General features: G+C 44.0%; 1 protein-coding gene and 1 long non-coding RNA gene across 3 annotated transcripts in view; one reads left to right on the top strand and one right to left on the bottom strand.

Moving 5' to 3' along the window:
• LOC121009019 (zymogen granule membrane protein 16-like) overlaps positions 1-21,940 on the bottom strand; it is an 81,312-nt gene that overhangs the window by 57,230 nt on the left and 2,142 nt on the right. Inside the window, exon 1 of one of the 2 annotated variants that reach the window (XM_040441897.1) lies at positions 19,691-19,761. The exons of the other annotated variant lie outside the window; for it this stretch is intronic. Coding sequence (XP_040297831.1) covers positions 19,691-19,743 — 53 coding nt within the window. The 5' untranslated portion in view covers positions 19,744-19,761. Of the gene's footprint in view, positions 1-19,690; positions 19,762-21,940 lie in introns of those variants that run through there. 2 annotated transcript variants of the gene reach the window in all.
• LOC121009020 lies at positions 497-20,395 on the top strand. The gene is made up of 2 exons (XR_005780666.1): positions 497-639; positions 19,781-20,395. It is a non-coding gene; the product is annotated as an uncharacterized LOC121009020 (long non-coding RNA).

The raw sequence follows: 21,940 nt of genomic DNA, 5'->3' as shown, positions 1-21,940 counted from the left end.
TTTTACCTCGGCCGTGTCTTGTGGTCTTTCCCCTCCGTCCCTCAAACATTAGGAGAATCGGCACCGGCGCCCCAAGTCCATACACAGTCTCCCCCATCTCTGTTCACATGCGTAATCTATCAAGAAGTCAAGGTACAAGACGGGATGTGGCAGAAGAATAATGGAGGCAGCTCTGGGGGTGACTGGAGTAGAAGGCACAAGTAGCAGTAGAATAGTGCATGCAGCTCTGGGGGTGACTGGAGTAGAAGGCACAAGTCGCAGTAGAATAGTGCATGCAGCTCTGGGGGTAACTGGAGTAGAAGGCACAAGTCGCAGTAGAATAGTGCATGCAGCTCTGGGGGTGACTGGAGTAGAAGACACAAGTCGCAGTAAAATAGTGCATGCAGCTCGGTAGGGGGGGTGACTGGAGTAACTCAGGATTCACGTGTAACTGTACATGTGCACCTACGTATCGTGCGCAGGTTGAGCGTTACAGGATGCGCTCGTCACACTTCCTCTCACGTGGTGTCAGGGGAGCGGACACAAGACACAAACGTTACGGCTTTGTGGTTTCTTATACTGCTGCAATTTCCTCCTTTCTACCTCCAAAACACCAGTGAACGACACTGGATCCAAGAGAGGACACGAAGAAAAACTAAGGTATGGTAAGAGCTGGAACGAAATGCCACATCACACGCACAGCATGAGCACTGCTACATCACAGCCCAGACCCAGTACATACACTGCTACACCGTGACCTGTATATACACACAGCCCAGACCTAGTATATACACTACTACACCGTGACCTGTATATACACACAGCCCAGACCCAGTATATACACTGCTACACCGTGACCTGTATATACACACAGCCCAGACCCAGTATATACACTGCTACACCGTGACATGTATATACACACAGCCCAGACCTAGTACATACACTGCTACACCGTGACATGTATATACACACAGCCCAGACCCAGTATATACACTGCTACACCGTGATATGTATATACATCACAGCCCAGACCTAGTACATACACTGCTACACCGTGACATGTATATACATCACAGCCCAGACCCAGTATATACACTACTACACCGTGACATGTATATACACACAGCCCAGACCCAGTATATACACTGCTACACCGTGACATGTATATACACACAGCCCAGACCCAGTATATACACTGCTACACCGTGATATGTATATACATCACAGCCCAGACCTAGTACATACACTGCTACACCGTGACATGTATATACATCACAGCCCAGACCCAGTATATACACTACTACACCGTGATATGTATATACATCACAGCCCAGACCTAGTACATACACTGCTACACCGTGACATGTATATACATCACAGCCCAGACCCAGTATATACACTACTACACCGTGACATGTATATACACACAGCCCAGACCCAGTATATACACTGCTACACCGTGATATGTATATACACACAGCCCAGACCCAGTATATACACTGCTACACCGTGACATGTATATACACACAGCCCAGACCCAGTATATACACTGCTACACCGTGATATGTATATACACACAGCCCAGATACAGTATATACACTACTACATGTATATACACACAGCCCAGACCCAGTATATACACTACTACATGTATATACACACAGCCCAGACCCAGTATATACACTACTACATGTATATACACACAGCCCAGACCGAGTATATACACTACTACACCGTGACATGTACACTGCGTGCAGAATTATTAGGCAAATGAGTATTTTGACCACATCATCCTCTTTATGCATGTTGTCTTACTCCAAGCTGTATAGGCTCGAAAGCCTACTACCAATTAAGCATATTAGGTGATGTGCATCTCTGTAATGAGAAGGGGTGTGGTCTAATGACATCAACACCCTATATTAGGTGTGCATAATTATTAGGCAACTTCCTTTCCTTTGGCAAAATGGGTCAAAAGAAGGACTTGACAGGCTCAGAAAAGTCAAAACTAGTGAGATATCTTGCAGAGGGATGCAGCACTCTTAAAATTGCAAAGCTTCTGAAGCGTGATCATCGAACAATCAAGCGTTTCATTCAAAATAGTCAACAGGGTCGCAAGAAGCGTGTGGAAAAACCAAGGCGCAAAATAACTGCCCATGAACGGAGAAAAGTCAAGCGTGCAGCTGCCAAGATGCCACTTGCCACCAGTTTGGCCATATTTCAGAGCTGCAACATCACTGGAGTGCCCAAAAGCACAAGGTGTGCAATACTCAGAGACATGGCCAAGGTAAGAAAGGCTGAAAGACGACCACCACTGAACAAGACACACAAGCTGAAACGTCAAGACTGGGCCAAGAAATATCTCAAGACTGATTTTTCTAAGGTTTTATGGACTGATGAAATGAGTGAGTCTTGATGGGCCATATGGATGGGCCCGTGGCTGGATTGGTAAAGGGCAGAGAGCTCCAGTCCGACTCAGACGCCAGCAAGGTGGAGGTGGAGTACTGGTTTGGGCTGGTATCATCAAAGATGAGCTTGTGGGGCCTTTTCGGGTTGAGGATGGAGTCAAGCTCAACTCCCAGTCCTACTGCCAGTTTCTGGAAGACACCTTCTTCAAGCAGTGGTACAGGAAGAAGTCTGCATCCTTCAAGAAAAACATGATTTTCATGCAGGACAATGCTCCATCACACGCGTCCAAGTACTCCACAGCGTGGCTGGCAAGAAAGGGTATAAAAGAAGAAAATCTAATGACATGGCCTCCTTGTTCACCTGATCTGAACCCCATTGAGAACCTGTGGTCCATCATCAAATGTGAGATTTACAAGGAGGAAAAACAGTACCCCTCTCTGAACAGTGTCTGGGAGGCTGTGGTTGCTGCTGCACGCAATGTTGATGGTTAACAGATCAAAACACTGACAGAATCCATGGATGGCAGGCTTTTGAGTGTCCTTGCAAAGAAAGGTGGCTATATTGGTCACTGATTTGTTTTTGTTTTGTTTTTGAATGTCAGAAATGTATATTTGTGAATGTTGAGATGTTATATTGGTTTCACTGGTAAAAATAAATAATTGAAATGGGTATATATTTGTTTTTTGTTAAGTTGCCTAATAATTATGCACAGTAATAGTCACCTGCACACACACACATATCCCCCTAAAATAGCTAAAACTAAAAACAAACTAAAAACTACTTCCAAAAATATTCAGCTTTGATATTAATGAGTTTTTTGGGTTCATTGAGAACATGGTTGTTGTTCAATAATAAAATTAATCCTCAAAAATACAACTTGCCTAATAATTCTGCACTCCCTGTACACACAGCCCAGACCCAGTATATACACTGCTACACTGTGACATGTATATACACACAGCCCAGACCCAGTATATACACTGCTACACTGTGAGATGTATATACACACAGCCCAGACCCAGTATATACACTGCTACACTGTGACATGTATATACACACAGCCCAGACCCAGTATATACACTGCTACACTGTGAGATGTATATACACACAGCCCAGACCCAGTATATACACTGCTACACCGTGACATGTATATATACACAGCCCAGACCTAGTACATACACTGCTACACTGTGAGATGTATATACACACAGCCCAGACCCAGTATATACACTGCTACACCGTGACATGTATATACACACAGCCCAGACCTAGTACATACACTGCTACACTGTGAGATGTATATACACACAGCCCAGACCCAGTATATACACTGCTACACTGTGAGATGTATATACACACAGCCCAGACCCAGTATATACACTGCTACACTGTGACATGTATATACACACAGCCCAGACCCAGTATATACACTGCTACACTGTGAGATGTATATACACACAGCCCAGACCCAGTATATACACTGCTACACCGTGACATGTATATATACACAGCCCAGACCCAGTATATACACTGCTACACCGTGACATGTATATATACACAGCCCAGACCCAGTATATACACTGCTACACCGTGACATGTATATACACACAGCCCAGACCCAGTATATACACTGCTACACCGTGACATGTATATACACACAGCCCAGACCGAGTATATACACTACTACACCGTGACATGTATATATACACAGCCCAGACCCAGTACATACACTGCTACACTGTGACATGTATATACACACAGCCCAGACCCAGTATATACACTGCTACACCGTGACATGTATAAATACACAGCCCAGACCCAGTATATACACTGCTACACCGTGACATGTATATACACACAGCCCAGACCCAGTATATACACTGCTACACCGTGACATGTATATACACATAGCCCAGACCTAGTATATACACTGCTACACCATTATATGTATATACACATAGCCCAGACCTAGTATATACACTGCTACACCGTGACATGTATATATACACAGCCCAGACCCAGTATATACACTGCTACACTGTGACATGTATATACACACAGCCCAGACCCAGTATATATATACTACTACACCGTGACATGTATATACACACAGCCCAGACCCAGTATATACACTGCTACACCGTGACATGTATATACACATAGCCCAGACCCAGTATATACACTGCTACACCGTGACATGTATATACACACAGCACAGACCTAGTATATACACTGCTACACCGTGACATGTATATACACACAGCCCAGACCTAGTACATACACTGCTACACCGTGACATGTATATATACACAGCCCAGACCCAGTATATACACTGCTACACCATTATATGTATATACACATAGCCCAGACCTAGTATATACACTGCTACACCGTGACATGTATATATACACAGCCCAGACCCAGTATATACACTGCTACACCGTGACATGTATATACACACAGCACAGACCTAGTATATACACTGCTACACCGTGACATGTATATACACATAGCCCAGACCCAGTATATACACTGCTACACCGTGACATGTATATACACACAGCCCAGACCCAGTATATACACTGCTACACCGTGACATGTGTATATACACACAGCCCAGACCCAGTATATACACTGCTACACCGTGACATGTATATACACATAGCCCAGACCCAGTATATACACTACTACACCGTGACATGTATATACACACAGCCCAGACCTAGTATATACACTGCTACACTGTGAGATGTATATACACACAGCCCAGACCCAGTATATACACTGCTACATTGTGACATGTATATACACACAGCCCAGACCCAGTATATACACTGCTACACTGTGAGATGTATATACACACAGCCCAGACCCAGTATATACACTGCTACACCGTGACATGTATATACACACAGCCCAGACCCAGTATATACACTGCTACACTGTGACATGTATATACACATAGCCCAGACCTAGTATATACACTGCTACACTGTGAGATGTATATACACACAGCCCAGACCCAGTATATACACTGCTACACTGTGACATGTATATACACACAGCCCAGACCCAGTATATACACTGCTACACTGTGAGATGTATATACACACAGCCCAGACCCAGTATATACACTGCTACACCGTGACATGTATATATACACAGCCCAGACCCAGTATATACACTGCTACACCGTGACATGTATATATACACAGCCCAGACCCAGTATATACACTGCTACACCGTGACATGTATATACACACAGCCCAGACCCAGTATATACACTGCTACACCGTGACATGTATATACACACAGCCCAGACCGAGTATATACACTACTACACCGTGACATGTATATATACACAGCCCAGACCCAGTACATACACTGCTACACTGTGACATGTATATACACACAGCCCAGACCCAGTATATACACTGCTACACCGTGACATGTATAAATACACAGCCCAGACCCAGTATATACACTGCTACACCGTGACATGTATATACACACAGCCCAGACCCAGTATATACACTGCTACACCGTGACATGTATATACACATAGCCCAGACCTAGTATATACACTGCTACACCATTATATGTATATACACATAGCCCAGACCTAGTATATACACTGCTACACCGTGACATGTATATATACACAGCCCAGACCCAGTATATACACTGCTACACTGTGACATGTATATACACACAGCCCAGACCCAGTATATATATACTACTACACCGTGACATGTATATACACACAGCCCAGACCCAGTACATACACTGCTACACCGTGACATGTATATACACACAGCCCAGACCCAGTATATACACTGCTACACCGTGACATGTATATACACATAGCCCAGACCCAGTATATACACTGCTACACCGTGACATGTATATACACACAGCACAGACCTAGTATATACACTGCTACACCGTGACATGTATATACACACAGCCCAGACCTAGTACATACACTGCTACACCGTGACATGTATATATACACAGCCCAGACCCAGTATATACACTGCTACACCATTATATGTATATACACATAGCCCAGACCTAGTATATACACTGCTACACCGTGACATGTATATATACACAGCCCAGACCCAGTATATACACTGCTACACCGTGACATGTATATACACACAGCACAGACCTAGTATATACACTGCTACACCGTGACATGTATATACACATAGCCCAGACCCAGTATATACACTGCTACACCGTGACATGTATATACACACAGCCCAGACCCAGTATATACACTGCTACACCGTGACATGTGTATATACACACAGCCCAGACCCAGTATATACACTGCTACACCGTGACATGTATATACACATAGCCCAGACCCAGTATATACACTACTACACCGTGACATGTATATACACACAGCCCAGACCTAGTATATACACTGCTACACTGTGAGATGTATATACACACAGCCCAGACCCAGTATATACACTGCTACACTGTGACATGTATATACACACAGCCCAGACCCAGTATATACACTGCTACACTGTGAGATGTATATACACACAGCCCAGACCCAGTATATACACTGCTACACCGTGACATGTATATATACACAGCCCAGACCCAGTATATACACTGCTACACCGTGACATGTATATATACACAGCCCAGACCCAGTATATACACTGTGACATGTATATACACACAGCCCAGACCCAGTATATACACTGCTACACCGTGACATGTATATACACACAGCCCAGACCCAGTATATACACTGCTACACCGTGACCTGTATATATACACAACCCAGACCCAGTATATACACTGCTACACCGTGACATGTATATACACATAGCCCAGAACCAGTATATACACTACTACACCGTGACATGTATATACACACAGCCCAGACCCAGTACATACACTGCTACACCGTGACATGTATATACACACAGCCCAGACCCAGTATATACACTGCTACACCGTGACATGTATATACACATAGCCCAGACCCAGTATATACACTGCTACACCGTGACATGTATATACACACAGCACAGACCTAGTATATACACTGCTACACCGTGACATGTATATACACACAGCCCAGACCTAGTACATACACTGCTACACTGTGACATGTATATACACACAGCCCAGACCCAGTATATACACTGCTACACCGTGACATGTATATACACATAGCCCAGACCCAGTATATACACTGCTACACCATTATATGTATATACACATAGCCCAGACCTAGTATATACACTGCTACACCGTGACATGTATATATACACAGCCCAGACCCAGTATATACACTGCTACACCGTGACATGTATATACACACAGCACAGACCTAGTATATACACTGCTACACCGTGACATGTATATACACATAGCCCAGACCCAGTATATACACTGCTACACCATTATATGTATATACACATAGCCCAGACCTAGTATATACACTGCTACACCGTGACATGTATATACACACAGCCCAGACCCAGTATATACACTGCTACACCGTGACATGTGTATATACACACAGCCCAGACCCAGTATATACACTGCTACACCGTGACATGTATATACACATAGCCCAGACCCAGTATATACACTACTACACCGTGACATGTATATACACACAGCACAGACCTAGTATATACACTGCTACACTGTGACATGTATATACACACAGCCCAGACCTAGTACATACACTGCTACACTGTGACATGTATATACACACAGCCCAGACCTAGTACATACACTGCTACACTGTGACATGTATATACACACAGCCCAGACCCAGTATATACACTGCTACACCGTGACATGTATATATACACAGCCCAGACCCAGTATATACACTGCTACACCGTGACATGTATATACACACAGCCCAGACCCAGTACATACACTGCTACACCGTGACATGTATATACACACAGCCCAGACCCAGTATATACACTGCTACACCGTGACATGTATATACACACAGCCCAGACCCAGTATATACACTGCTACACTGTGACATGTATATACACATAGCCCAGACCTAGTATATACACTGCTACACCGTGACATGTATATATACACATCCCAGACCCAGTATATACACTGCTACACCGTGATATGTATATACACACAGCCCAGACCCAGTATATACACTGCTACACCGTGACATGTATATATACACATCCCAGACCCAGTATATACACTGCTACACCATTATATGTATATACACACAGCCCAGACCCAGTATATACACTGCTACACCGTGACATGTATATACACACAGCCCAGACCCAGTATATACACTGCTACACCGTGACATGTATATACACATAGCCCAGACCTAGTATATACACTGCTACACCGTGACATGTATATATACACATCCCAGACCCAGTATATACACTGCTACACCATTATATGTATATATACACAGCCCAGACCTAGTATATACACTGCTACACCATTATATGTATATACACATAGCCCAGACCTAGTATATACACTGCTACACCGTGACATGTATATACACATAGCCCAGACCTAGTATATACACTGCTACACCGTAACATGTATATACACACAGCCCAGACCCAGTATATACACTGCTACACCATTATATGTATATACACATAGCCCAGACCCAGTATATACACTGCTACACCGTAACATGTATATACACACAGCCCAGACCCAGTATATACACTGCTACACCATTATATGTATATACACACAGCCCAGTCCCGGTATATACACTGCTACACCATTATATGTATATACACACAGCCCAGACCCAGTATATACACTGCTACACCATTATATGTATATACACACATCCCAGATCCAGTACATACACTGCTACACCGTGACATGTATATATACACATCCCAGACCCAGTATATACACTGCTACACCGTGACATGTATATACACACAGCCCAGACCCAGTATATACACTGCTACACCGTGACATGTATATACACACAGCCCAGACCCAGTACATACACTGCTACACCGTGACATGTATATACACACAGCCCAGACCCAGTACATACACTGCTACACCGTGACATGTATATACACACAGCCCAGACCTAGTATATACACTGCTACACCATTATATGTATATACACATAGCCCAGACCTAGTATATACACTGCTACACCGTGACATGTATATACACACAGCACAGACCTAGTATATACACTGCTACACCGTGACATGTATATACACATAGCCCAGACCCAGTATATACACTGCTACACCATTATATGTATATACACATAGCCCAGACCTAGTATATACACTGCTACACCGTGACATGTATATACACACAGCCCAGACCCAGTATATACACTGCTACACCGTGACATGTGTATATACACACAGCCCAGACCCAGTATATACACTGCTACACCGCGACATGTATATACACATAGCCCAGACCCAGTATATACACTACTACACCGTGACATGTATATACACACAGCCCAGACCTAGTATATACACTGCTACACTGTGACATGTATATACACACAGCACAGACCTAGTATATACACTGCTACACTGTGACATGTATATACACACAGCCCAGACCTAGTACATACACTGCTACACTGTGACATGTATATACACACAGCCCAGACCTAGTACATACACTGCTACACTTTTTTCATGTATATACACACAGCCCAGACCCAGTATATACACTGCTACACCGTGACATGTATATATACACAGCCCAGACCCAGTATATACACTGCTACACCGTGACATGTATATACACACAGCCCAGACCCAGTACATACACTGCTACACCGTGACATGTATATACACACAGCCCAGACCCAGTATATACACTGCTACACCGTGACATGTATATACACACAGCCCAGACCCAGTATATACACTGCTACACTGTGACATGTATATACACATAGCCCAGACCTAGTATATACACTGCTACACCGTGACATGTATATATACACATCCCAGACCCAGTATATACACTGCTACACCGTGATATGTATATACACACAGCCCAGACCCAGTATATACACTGCTACACCGTGACATGTATATATACACATCCCAGACCCAGTATATACACTGCTACACCATTATATGTATATACACACAGCCCAGACCCAGTATATACACTGCTACACCGTGACATGTATATACACACAGCCCAGACCCAGTATATACACTGCTACACCGTGACATGTATATACACATAGCCCAGACCTAGTATATACACTGCTACACCGTGACATGTATATATACACATCCCAGACCCAGTATATACACTGCTACACCATTATATGTATATATACACAGCCCAGACCTAGTATATACACTGCTACACCATTATATGTATATACACATAGCCCAGACCTAGTATATACACTGCTACACCGTGACATGTATATACACATAGCCCAGACCTAGTATATACACTGCTACACCGTAACATGTATATACACACAGCCCAGACCCAGTATATACACTGCTACACCGTGACATGTATATATACACATCCCAGACCCAGTATATACACTGCTACACCGTGACATGTATATACACACAGCCCAGACCCAGTACATACACTGCTACACCGTGACATGTATATACACACAGCCCAGACCCAGTATATACACTGCTACACCGTGACATGTATATACACACAGCCCAGACCCAGTACATACACTGCTACACCGTGACATGTATATACACACAGCCCAGACCCAGTACATACACTGCTACACCGTGACATGTATATACACACAGCCCAGACCTAGTATATACACTGCTACACCATTATATGTATATACACATAGCCCAGACCCAGTATATACACTGCTACACCGTGACATGTATATACACATAGCCCAGACCTAGTATATACACTGCTACACCGTGACATGTATATACACACAGCCCAGATCCAGTACATACACTGCTACACCATTATATGTATATACACATAGCCCAGACCCAGTATATACACTGCTACACCGTGACATGTATATATACACAGCCCAGATCCGGTACATACACTGCTACACCGTGACATGTATATACACACAGCCCAGACCCAGTATATACACTGCTACACCGTGACATGTATATACACACAGCCCAGACCCAGTATATACACTGCTACACCATTATATGTATATACACACAGCCCAGACCCAGTATATACACTGCTACACCGTGACATGTATATATACACATCCCAGACCCAGTATATACACTGCTACACCATTATATGTATATACACATAGCCCAGACCCAGTATATACACTGCTACACCGTGACATGTATATACACACAGCCCAGACCTAGTATATACACTGCTACACCGTGACATGTATATACACATAGCCCAGACCTAGTATATACACTGCTACACCGTGACATGTATATATACACATCCCAGACCCAGTATATACACTGCTACACCATTATATGTATATATACACAGCCCAGACCTAGTATATACACTGCTACACCATTATATGTATATACACATAGCCCAGACCTAGTATATACACTGCTACACCGTGACATGTATATACACATAGCCCAGACCTAGTATATACACTGCTACACCGTAACATGTATATACACACAGCCCAGACCCAGTATATACACTGCTACACCGTGACATGTATATATACACATCCCAGACCCAGTATATACACTGCTACACCGTGACATGTATATACACACAGCCCAGACCCAGTATATACACTGCTACACCGTGACATGTATATATACACAGCCCAGACCCAGTATATACACTGCTACACCGTGACATGTATATACACATAGCCCAGACCTAGTATATACACTGCTACACCGTGACATGTATATATACACATCCCAGACCCAGTATATACACTGCTACACCATTATATGTATATACACATAGCCCAGACCCAGTATATACACTGCTACACCGTGACATGTATATACACACAGCCCAGACCTAGTATATACACTACTACACCGTGACATGTATATACACATAGCCCAGACCTAGTATATACACTGCTACACCGTGACATGTATATACACATAGCCCAGACCTAGTATATACACTGCTACACCGTGACATGTATATACACATAGCCCAGACCTAGTATAAAAACTGCTACACCATTATATGTATATACACACAGCCCAGACCTAGTATATACACTGCTACACCGTGACATGTACAGTCATGTGAAAAAATTAGGACACCCTTTGAAAGCATGTGGTTTTTTGTAACATTTTTAATAAATGGTTATTTCATCTCCGTTTCAACAATACAGAGAGATTAAAGTAATCCGACTAAACAAAGAAAACTGAAGAAAAGTCTTTTCAAGATCTTCTGTAAATGTCATTCTACAAAAATGCCTATTCTAACTGAGGAAAAAGATAGGACACCCTCACATGTATTCCCTCTTAAATTGGCTCAGATCTCACACAGGTATATCACACCAGGTGCACATAATTAGTAGATCGTTACTCTGCATGTTGAATGAGGCTTGCCCTATTTAAACCTCAGACATTTAGTTTGGTGTGCTCCTGACTGTTGAAGTGAGAGTGAGCACCATGGTGAGAGCAAAAGAGCTGTCAGAGGACTTCAGAAAAAAGATTGTAGCAGCCTATGAGTCTGGGAAGGGATTTAAAAAGATCTCAAAAGATTTTGAAATCAGCCATTCCACTGTCCGTAAGATAGTCTACAAGTGGAGGGCTTTCAAAACAACTGCCAACATGCCCAGGACTGGTCGCCCCAGCAAGTTCACCCCAAGAGCAGACCGCAAGATGCTAAAAGAGGTCTCCAAAAACCCTAAAGTGTCATCTCGAGAACTACAGCAGGCTCTGGCTACTGTTGATGTAGAAGTACATGCCTCTACAATCAGAAAGAGACTGTACAAGTTTAACTTGCATGGGAGGTGTGCAAGGAGGAAACCTTTGCTTTCCAAGAGAAACATCGAGGCCAGACTGACATTTGCCAGAGATAAAGTTGACAAAGACCAGGACTTCTGGAATAATGTTCTTTGGACAGATGAGTCCAAAATTGAATTATTTAGACACAACAGCAGAGGACATGTTTGGCGTAAACCAAACACAGCATTCCAAGAAAAGAACCTCATACCAACTGTGAAGCATGGAGGTGGAAGTGTCATGGTTTGGGGCTGCTTTGCTGCAGCAGGACCTGGTCAGCTCACCATCATAGAATCCACGATGAATTCTACTGTGTATCAGAAGGTGCTTGAAGAACATGTGAGACCATCAGTTAGAAAATTAAAGCTGAAGCGGAACTGGACCATGCAACATGACAATGACCCAAAACATACTAGTAAATCAACCAAAGATTGGCTGAAAAGGAAGAAATGGAGAGTCCTGGAATGGCCAAGTCAAAGTCCAGATTTGAATCCCATTGAGATGCTGTGGGGTGACTTGAAAAGGGCTGTACGTGCAAGAAACCCCTCAAACATCTCACAGCTGAAAAAGTTCTGCATTGAGGAGTGGGGTAAAATTTCCTCAGACCGATGTCGAAGACTGGTAGATGGCTACAAGAACCGTCTCACTGCAGTTATTTCAGCCAAAGGAGGTAACACTCGCTATTAGGGGCAAGGGTGTCCTATCTTTTTCCTCAGTTAGAATAGGCATTTTTGTAGAATGACATTTACAGAAGATCTTGAAAAGACTTTTCTTCAGTTTTCTTTGTTTAGTCGGATTACTTTAATCTCTCTGTATTGTTGAAACGGAGATGAAATAACCATTTATTAAAAATGTTACAAAAAACCACATGCTTTCAAAGGGTGTCCTAATTTTTTCACATGACTGTATATACACACAGCCCAGATCCGGTATATACAGTCAGGTCCATAAATATTGGGACATGGACACAATTCTAACATTTTTGGCTCTATACACCACCACAATGGATTTGAAATGAAACAGACAAGATGTGCTTTACCTGCAGACTTTCAGCTTTAATTTGAGGGGATTTACATCCAAATCAGGTGAACGGTGCAGGAATTACAGCAGTTTCCATATGTGCCTCCTACTTAAGGGACCAAAAGTAATGGGACAGAATAATAATCATAAATCAAACTTTCACTTTTTAATACTTGGTTGCAAATCCTTTGCAGTCAATTACAGCCTGAAGTCTGGAACGCATAGACATCACCAGACGCTGGTCTCATCCCTGGTGATGCTCTGCCAGGCCTCTACTGCAACTGTCTTCAGGTCCTGCTTGTTCTTGAGGCATTTTCCCTTCAGTTTTGTCTTCAGCAAGTGAAATGCAGCTCAATCGGATTCAGGTCCGGTGATTGACTCGGCCATTGCAGAACATTCCACTTCTTTCCCTTAGAAAACTCTCTGGTTGCTTTTGCAATATGCTTTGGGTCATTGTCCATCTGTGAAGCGCCGTCCAATGAGTTCTGAAGCATTTGGCTGAATATGAGCAGATAATATTGCCTGAAACACTTCAGAATTCATCCTGCTGCTTTTGTCAGCAGTCACATCATCAATAAATACAAGAGAACCAGTTCCATTGGCAGCCATACATGCCCACGCCATGACACTACCACCGCCATGCTTCACTGATGAGGTGGTATGCTTAGGATCATGAGCAGCTCCTTTCCTTCTCCATACTCTTCTCTTCCCATCACTCTGGTACAAGTTGATCTTGGTCTCATCTGTCCATAGGATGTTGTTCCAGAACTGTGAAGGCTTTTTTAGATGTCGTTTGGCAAACTCTAATCTGGCCTTCCTGTTTTTGAGGCTCACCAATGGTTTACCTCTTGTGGTGAACCCTCTGTATTCACTCTGGTGAAGTCTTCTCCTGATTGTTGACTCTGACACACATACACCTACCTCCTGGAGAATGTTCTTGATCTGGCCAACTGTTGTGAAGGGTGTTTTCTTCACCAGGGAAAGAATTCTTCGGTCATCCACCACAGTTGTTTTCCGTGGTCTTCCGGGTCTTTTGGTGTTGCTGAGCTCACCGGTGCGTTCCTTCTTTTTAAGAATGTTCCAAACAGTTGTTTTGGCCAGGCCTAATGTTTTTGCTATCTCTCTGATGGGTTTGTTGTGTTTTTTCAGCCTAATGATGGCTTCACTGATAGTGACAGCTCTTTGGATCTCATCTTGGGAGTTGACAGCAACAGATTCCAAATGCAGATATCAGACTGGAAATGACCTCTGGACCTTGTATCTGCTCATTGTAATTGGGATAATGAGGGAATAACACACCCCTGGCCATGGGACAGCGGAGAAGACAATTGTCCCATTACTTTTGGTCCCTTAACAAGTAGGAGGCACATATGCAAACTGCTGTAATTCCTGCACCGTTCACCTGATTTGGATGTAAATCCCCTCAAATTACAGCTGACAGTCTGCAGGTAAAGCACATCTTGTTCGTTTCATTTCAAATCCATTGTGGTGGTGTATAGAGCCAAAAGTGGTAGAATTGTGTCCATGTCCCAATATCTATGGACCTGACTGTATATGTGAGGTGACATGTATATACACACAGCCCAGACCCAGTATATACAGAACTACACCATGACATGTATATACACACAGCAAAGGCCCAGTACATACACTACTTCACCATGACGTGTATATACACACAGTCCAGACCCAGTATATACACTGCTACACCGTAACATGTATATACACACATCCCAGACCTAGAATATACACTGCTACACCGTGACATGTATATACACACAGCCCAGACCTAGTATATAAACTGCTACACCGTGACATGTATATACACACAGCCCAGACCTAGTATATACACTGCTACACCGTGACATGTATATACACACAGCCCAGACCCAGTATATACACTACTACACCGTGACATGTATATACACACACAGCCCAGACCTAGTATATACACTGCTACACCGTGACATGTATATACACACAGCCCAGACCCAGTATATAAACTGCTACACCGTGACATGTATATACACACAGCCCAGACCCAGTATATACACTACTACACCGTGACATGTATATACACACATCCCTGACCCAGTATATACACTGCTACACCGTGACATGTGTATACACACATCCCAGACCCAGTATATATATACTACTACACCGTGACATGTATATACACATAGCCCAGACCCAGTATATACACTACTACACCGTGACATGTATATACACACATCCCTGACCCAGTATATACACTGCTACACCGTGACATGTGTATACACACATCCCAGACCCAGTATATATATACTACTACACCGTGACATGTATATACACACAGCCCAGACCCAGTATATACACACAGCCCAGACCCAGTATATAAACTGCTACACCGTGACATGTATATACACACAGCCCAGACCCAGTATATACACTACTACACCGTGACATGTATATACACACATCCCTGACCCAGTATATACACTGCTACACCGTGACATGTGTATACACACATCCCTGACCCAGTACATACACTACTACACCGTGATATGTATATACACACAGCTCAGACCCAGTATAAAAACTACTACACCGTGACATGTATATACACACAGCCCAGATGCGGTATATACACTACTACACCGTGACCTGTATATACACTACTACACCGTGACATGTATATACACACATCCCTGACCCAGTACATACACTGCTACACCGTGACATGTATATATACACAGCCCAGACCCAGTATATACACTGCTACACCGTGACATGTATATATACACAGCCCAGACCCAGTATATACACTGCTACACCGTGACATGTATATACACACAGCCCAGATGCGGTATATACACTACTACACCGTGACCTGTATATACACTACTACACCGTGACATGTATATACACACAGCCCAGATGCGGTATATACACTACTACACCGTGACCTGTATATACACTACTACACCGTGATATGTATATACACACATCCCAGATCCAGTACATACACTGCTACACCGTGACATGTATATACACACAGCCCAGACCTAGTATATACACTGCTACACCGTGACATGTATATACACACAGCCCAGACCCAGTACATACACTGCTACACTGTGACATGTATATACACACAGCTCAGACCCAGTATATACACTGCTACACCGTGACATGTATATACACACAGCCCAGACCCAGTATAAAAACTGCTACACCATGACATGCATATACACACAGCCCAGATCCGGTATATACACTACTACAACGTGACATGTATATACACACAGCTCAGACCCAGTATATACACTGCTACACCGTAACATGTATATACACACAGCCCAGACCCAGTATAAAAACTGCTACACCGTGACCTGTATATACACACAGCCCAGACCCAGTATAAAAACTGCTACACTGTGACATGTATATACACACAGCCCAGAGAGGGTATATACAATACTACACCGTGACATGTATATACACACAGCCCAGACCCAGTATAAAAACTGCTACACCGTGACCTGTATATACACACAGCCCAGACCCAGTATAAAAACTGCTACACTGTGACATGTATATACACACAGCCCAGAGAGGGTATATACAATACTACACCGTGACATGTATATACACACAGCTCAGACCCAGTAAATACACTGCTACACCGTGACATGTATATACACACAGCCCAGATCCGGTATATACACTACTACACCGTGACATGTATATACACACAGCCCAGACCCAGTATATACACTACTACACCCTGATATGTATATACACACAGCCCAGACCCAGTATAAAAACTGCTACACCGTGACCTGTATATACACACAGCCCAGACCCAGTATAAAAACAGCTACACCGTGACCTGTATATACACACAGCCCAGACCCAGTATAAAAACTGCTACACCGTGACATGTATATACACACAGCCCAGATCCGGTATATACACTACTACACCGTGACATGTATATACACACAGCCCAGACCCAGTATATACACTACTACACCGTGACATGTATATACACACAGCCTAGATCCGGTATATACACTACTACACCGTGACCTGTATATACACACAGCCCAGATCCGGTATATACACTACTACACCGTGACCTGTATATACACACAGCCCAGATCCGGTATATACACTACTACACCGTGACCTGTATATACACACAGCCCAGATCCGGTATATACACTACTACACCGTGACCTGTATATACACACAGCCTAGATCCAGTATATACACTACTACACCGTGACATGTATATATACACAGCCCAGACCCAGTATATACACTACTACACCGTGACATGTATATATACACAGCCCAGACCCAGTATATATACTACTACACCGTGACATGTATATACACACAGCCCAGACCCAGTATATACACTACTACACCGTGACCTGTATATACACACAGCCTAGATCTAGTATATACACTACTACACCGTGACCTGTATATATACACAACCCAGACCCAGTATATACACTACTACACTGTGACATGTATATATACACAGCCCAGACCCAGTATATACACTACTACACCGTGACATGTATATATACACAGCCCAGACCCAGTATATATACTACTACACCGTGACCTGTATATACACACAGCCCAGACCCAGTATATACACTACTACACCGTGACATGTATATATACACAGCCCAGACCCAGTATATACACTACTACACCGTGACATGTATATACACACAGCCCAGACCCAGTATATATATACTACTACACCGTGACATGTATATACACACAGCCCAGACCCAGTATATACACTACTACACCGTGACCTGTATATACACACAGCCTAGATCCAGTATATACACTACTACACCGTGACCTGTATATACACACAGCCCAGACCCAGTATATACACTACTACACTGTGACCTGTATATACACACAGCCCAGACCCAGTATATACACTACTACACCGTGACATGTATATATACACAGCCCAGACCCAGTATATATACTACTACACCGTGACCTGTATATACACACAGCCCAGACCCAGTATATACACTACTACACCGTGACATGTATATATACACAGCCCAGACCCAGTATATATACTACTACACCGTGACCTGTATATACACACAGCCCAGACCCAGTATATACACTACTACACCGTGACCTTTATATACACACAGCCAAATCTGGTATGTATTCTAGTACAATGGGACATGTACTGTATATACAGTCAGATTTGGTATATACACTACTACACCCTGACATGTACATACAGCCATATTGTTAATTTCTAATGGCGCTACCTCTCTCCTTCTTCCTGACCGATTGTAGATGGCAGAATATTTAACCCTTCCATGATGGAGGATTTCAGCTTCTCCCCTTTTACGTTGTAGGTTATTTGGCTCCTGTGCTATGGCAGCGTCTCCTGCGCCCCCACACGAGCTCGCCACAGCCAGCCCCCTACTTCCTTCATCCTGCGGCCAATGTCTGCTGGTCATAGTGGTGCTTGCCTGTCTGACGGCTGTCTTCATGGTCGCCTGCCTCTCGCTGTCCTTTAAGCTGTCTGTGAGGAACATGCAGTCTCGTCGCAGTAGAGACATCGCCGCCTCCTCTGTACCCCTGGAGTTATGGGCAGCTCCCCCGACCTCACACAGCCAGACCAACCTACTATGGCCCACAGAACCAGCGCCGTCACCACTGCCTCCGCTCAATAATAACCGGGAAGACGCCAAGTTCCGCCAGCCCCGGGTGACACTGCATGACATTGATGATTTCTGGTGGCGAAACTGCAGAGAGGTGTGACCACCTCCAACCGCGACTGTGTCAGGGCTCCATGAATGGCGGCCATCCTGGAATATAGCGAGATCTGATAGGACTGACCGCTTGTAAACATGGCATTCAACAGAAAAGCAGCAAACACGAGTGCCCGCCGTATGAAAATGTATGCAGATGGTTCAAGTCCTCTGTGTGTATCTGCTTTACCATTAAAGGGTGTGTATACTTTTGAAACCCTTCTCTTTATTGACCGAGCGCATCTAAAATGACATATGAAACAAGTGGAATAAAGTTTCACCATTTTGAGTCTCCAGTTTCTAAGCAGAGCTGTATGTCTCCATGGTAACAGACCCTGAGCCGTCTGATCACGCTCTCTCTGCTGCCCTCTGCAGGTTGGGAGGAGGCAGAGGTCAGACTGCACAGGGTTTGTTTGTAGTCTGTTGCCATGGAGACACGTGTAGGTCGCAGGGGAGCTGAACGTACACCAGATTGAGTCTCTTTGCAGCGTTGCTTCCTTTGTTATTTTCAATGCCTTGAAACAACAAGGATTGGTTGTAAAAGTCTCAGCACCCTTTATAAGCAAATACTGGATCTGTAGCAGATCATGGCAAATGCTACGTGAACGTGCGTGATTTGGTCACATGACTCAGTGGGCGTGGCTTCGGCTGGCAGACGTCACTGCCCTTAGTCCGTGAAATAAACATTGTTTTGCTGTAGATTTTGCAGTTTTTCCATAAATAAATATGAAAGTATTGGAGGACGATTCTGCCGCGGAGTGATTCTTCCACCTGCCACCACCAGAAGGATCCCGGCTGCTTTCCAGATTATGGGACGTTTCCAGGATGCATTGATGCCCGATCACTAGATGCTCCACAGCTTCCCACCGTGTCGCCATGGTTGTCATCACCGAAAAATTTGGTACAAACCGCCAAAGCCCTCTGCTCGAATATCCGGCGCTATAACATCACATGGCCACAGCTATGCCCCCTATAGAGTCCTAACTGCCTCCATAATACCAATCATGGCCCCAACAGGTGCCTTGATGACCCCAAAGTAGCAACTATGGCTTCTGTTAGATTCCTTGGTGGTCACACAGCAGCAACTTTGGCCCCAGTATATGACTTTGTGGCCCCATAACAGTCATTGTGCCCACATAGCGCCCACTTGGTCCCATGTTAAGCACGGTAGCCACAGTGTGACCCATCTGGTCTCAGAAGGACGGGCATCTCACTGTGACACGTAGCAATGGCGTGGACTCCATCTTGATCATGTTTTGGGGCGCTGTTTCCTTGTTGGATACCCCTGGTGCCATCACAGAACCAGCCCTGGGTCGGTCATTACTGCCCACTTCTCATCCGTTGAAGGGCTTGTGAACACTATGGGCGGCAGACGGGAAGTGTGATCTCCTCTACTTCCCCTTTATATGCGGTTATGTGTAATCTGCACCCAGAACGTCACAAATATCACCAGAGAGGCTGGAAGCAGGAGAAGTCAACCATGTTGTGGAGGCTGCAAGCAAAGGAGGAAGGAATGTGATAGAAGACCGAGGGATGTGTCCACACACCGGAGAGGACGAAGTGTCCTGCTCTGCACCGCTTTAGATTCTAGGCTTATAAACAGAATACCAGAACTACAGTAAAGACTGACACACAGACAGAGGAGTAGGAAAAAGCTAGAACACACATTTCCACTATAGAAGTCCCAGGGTCGGCCAAGCTTCCTTCGTACAAAGATGCCGTCCCACCGCTCTAGGGGGTGAGAATGCTAGACTCCACCCC

The sequence above is a fragment of the Bufo bufo genome, chromosome 7 (assembly GCF_905171765.1).
Source record: "Bufo bufo chromosome 7, aBufBuf1.1, whole genome shotgun sequence".
NCBI classification, from domain to species: Eukaryota; Metazoa; Chordata; class Amphibia; order Anura; family Bufonidae; genus Bufo; species Bufo bufo.
This window is presented reverse-complemented; position numbering and strand designations above follow the sequence as displayed.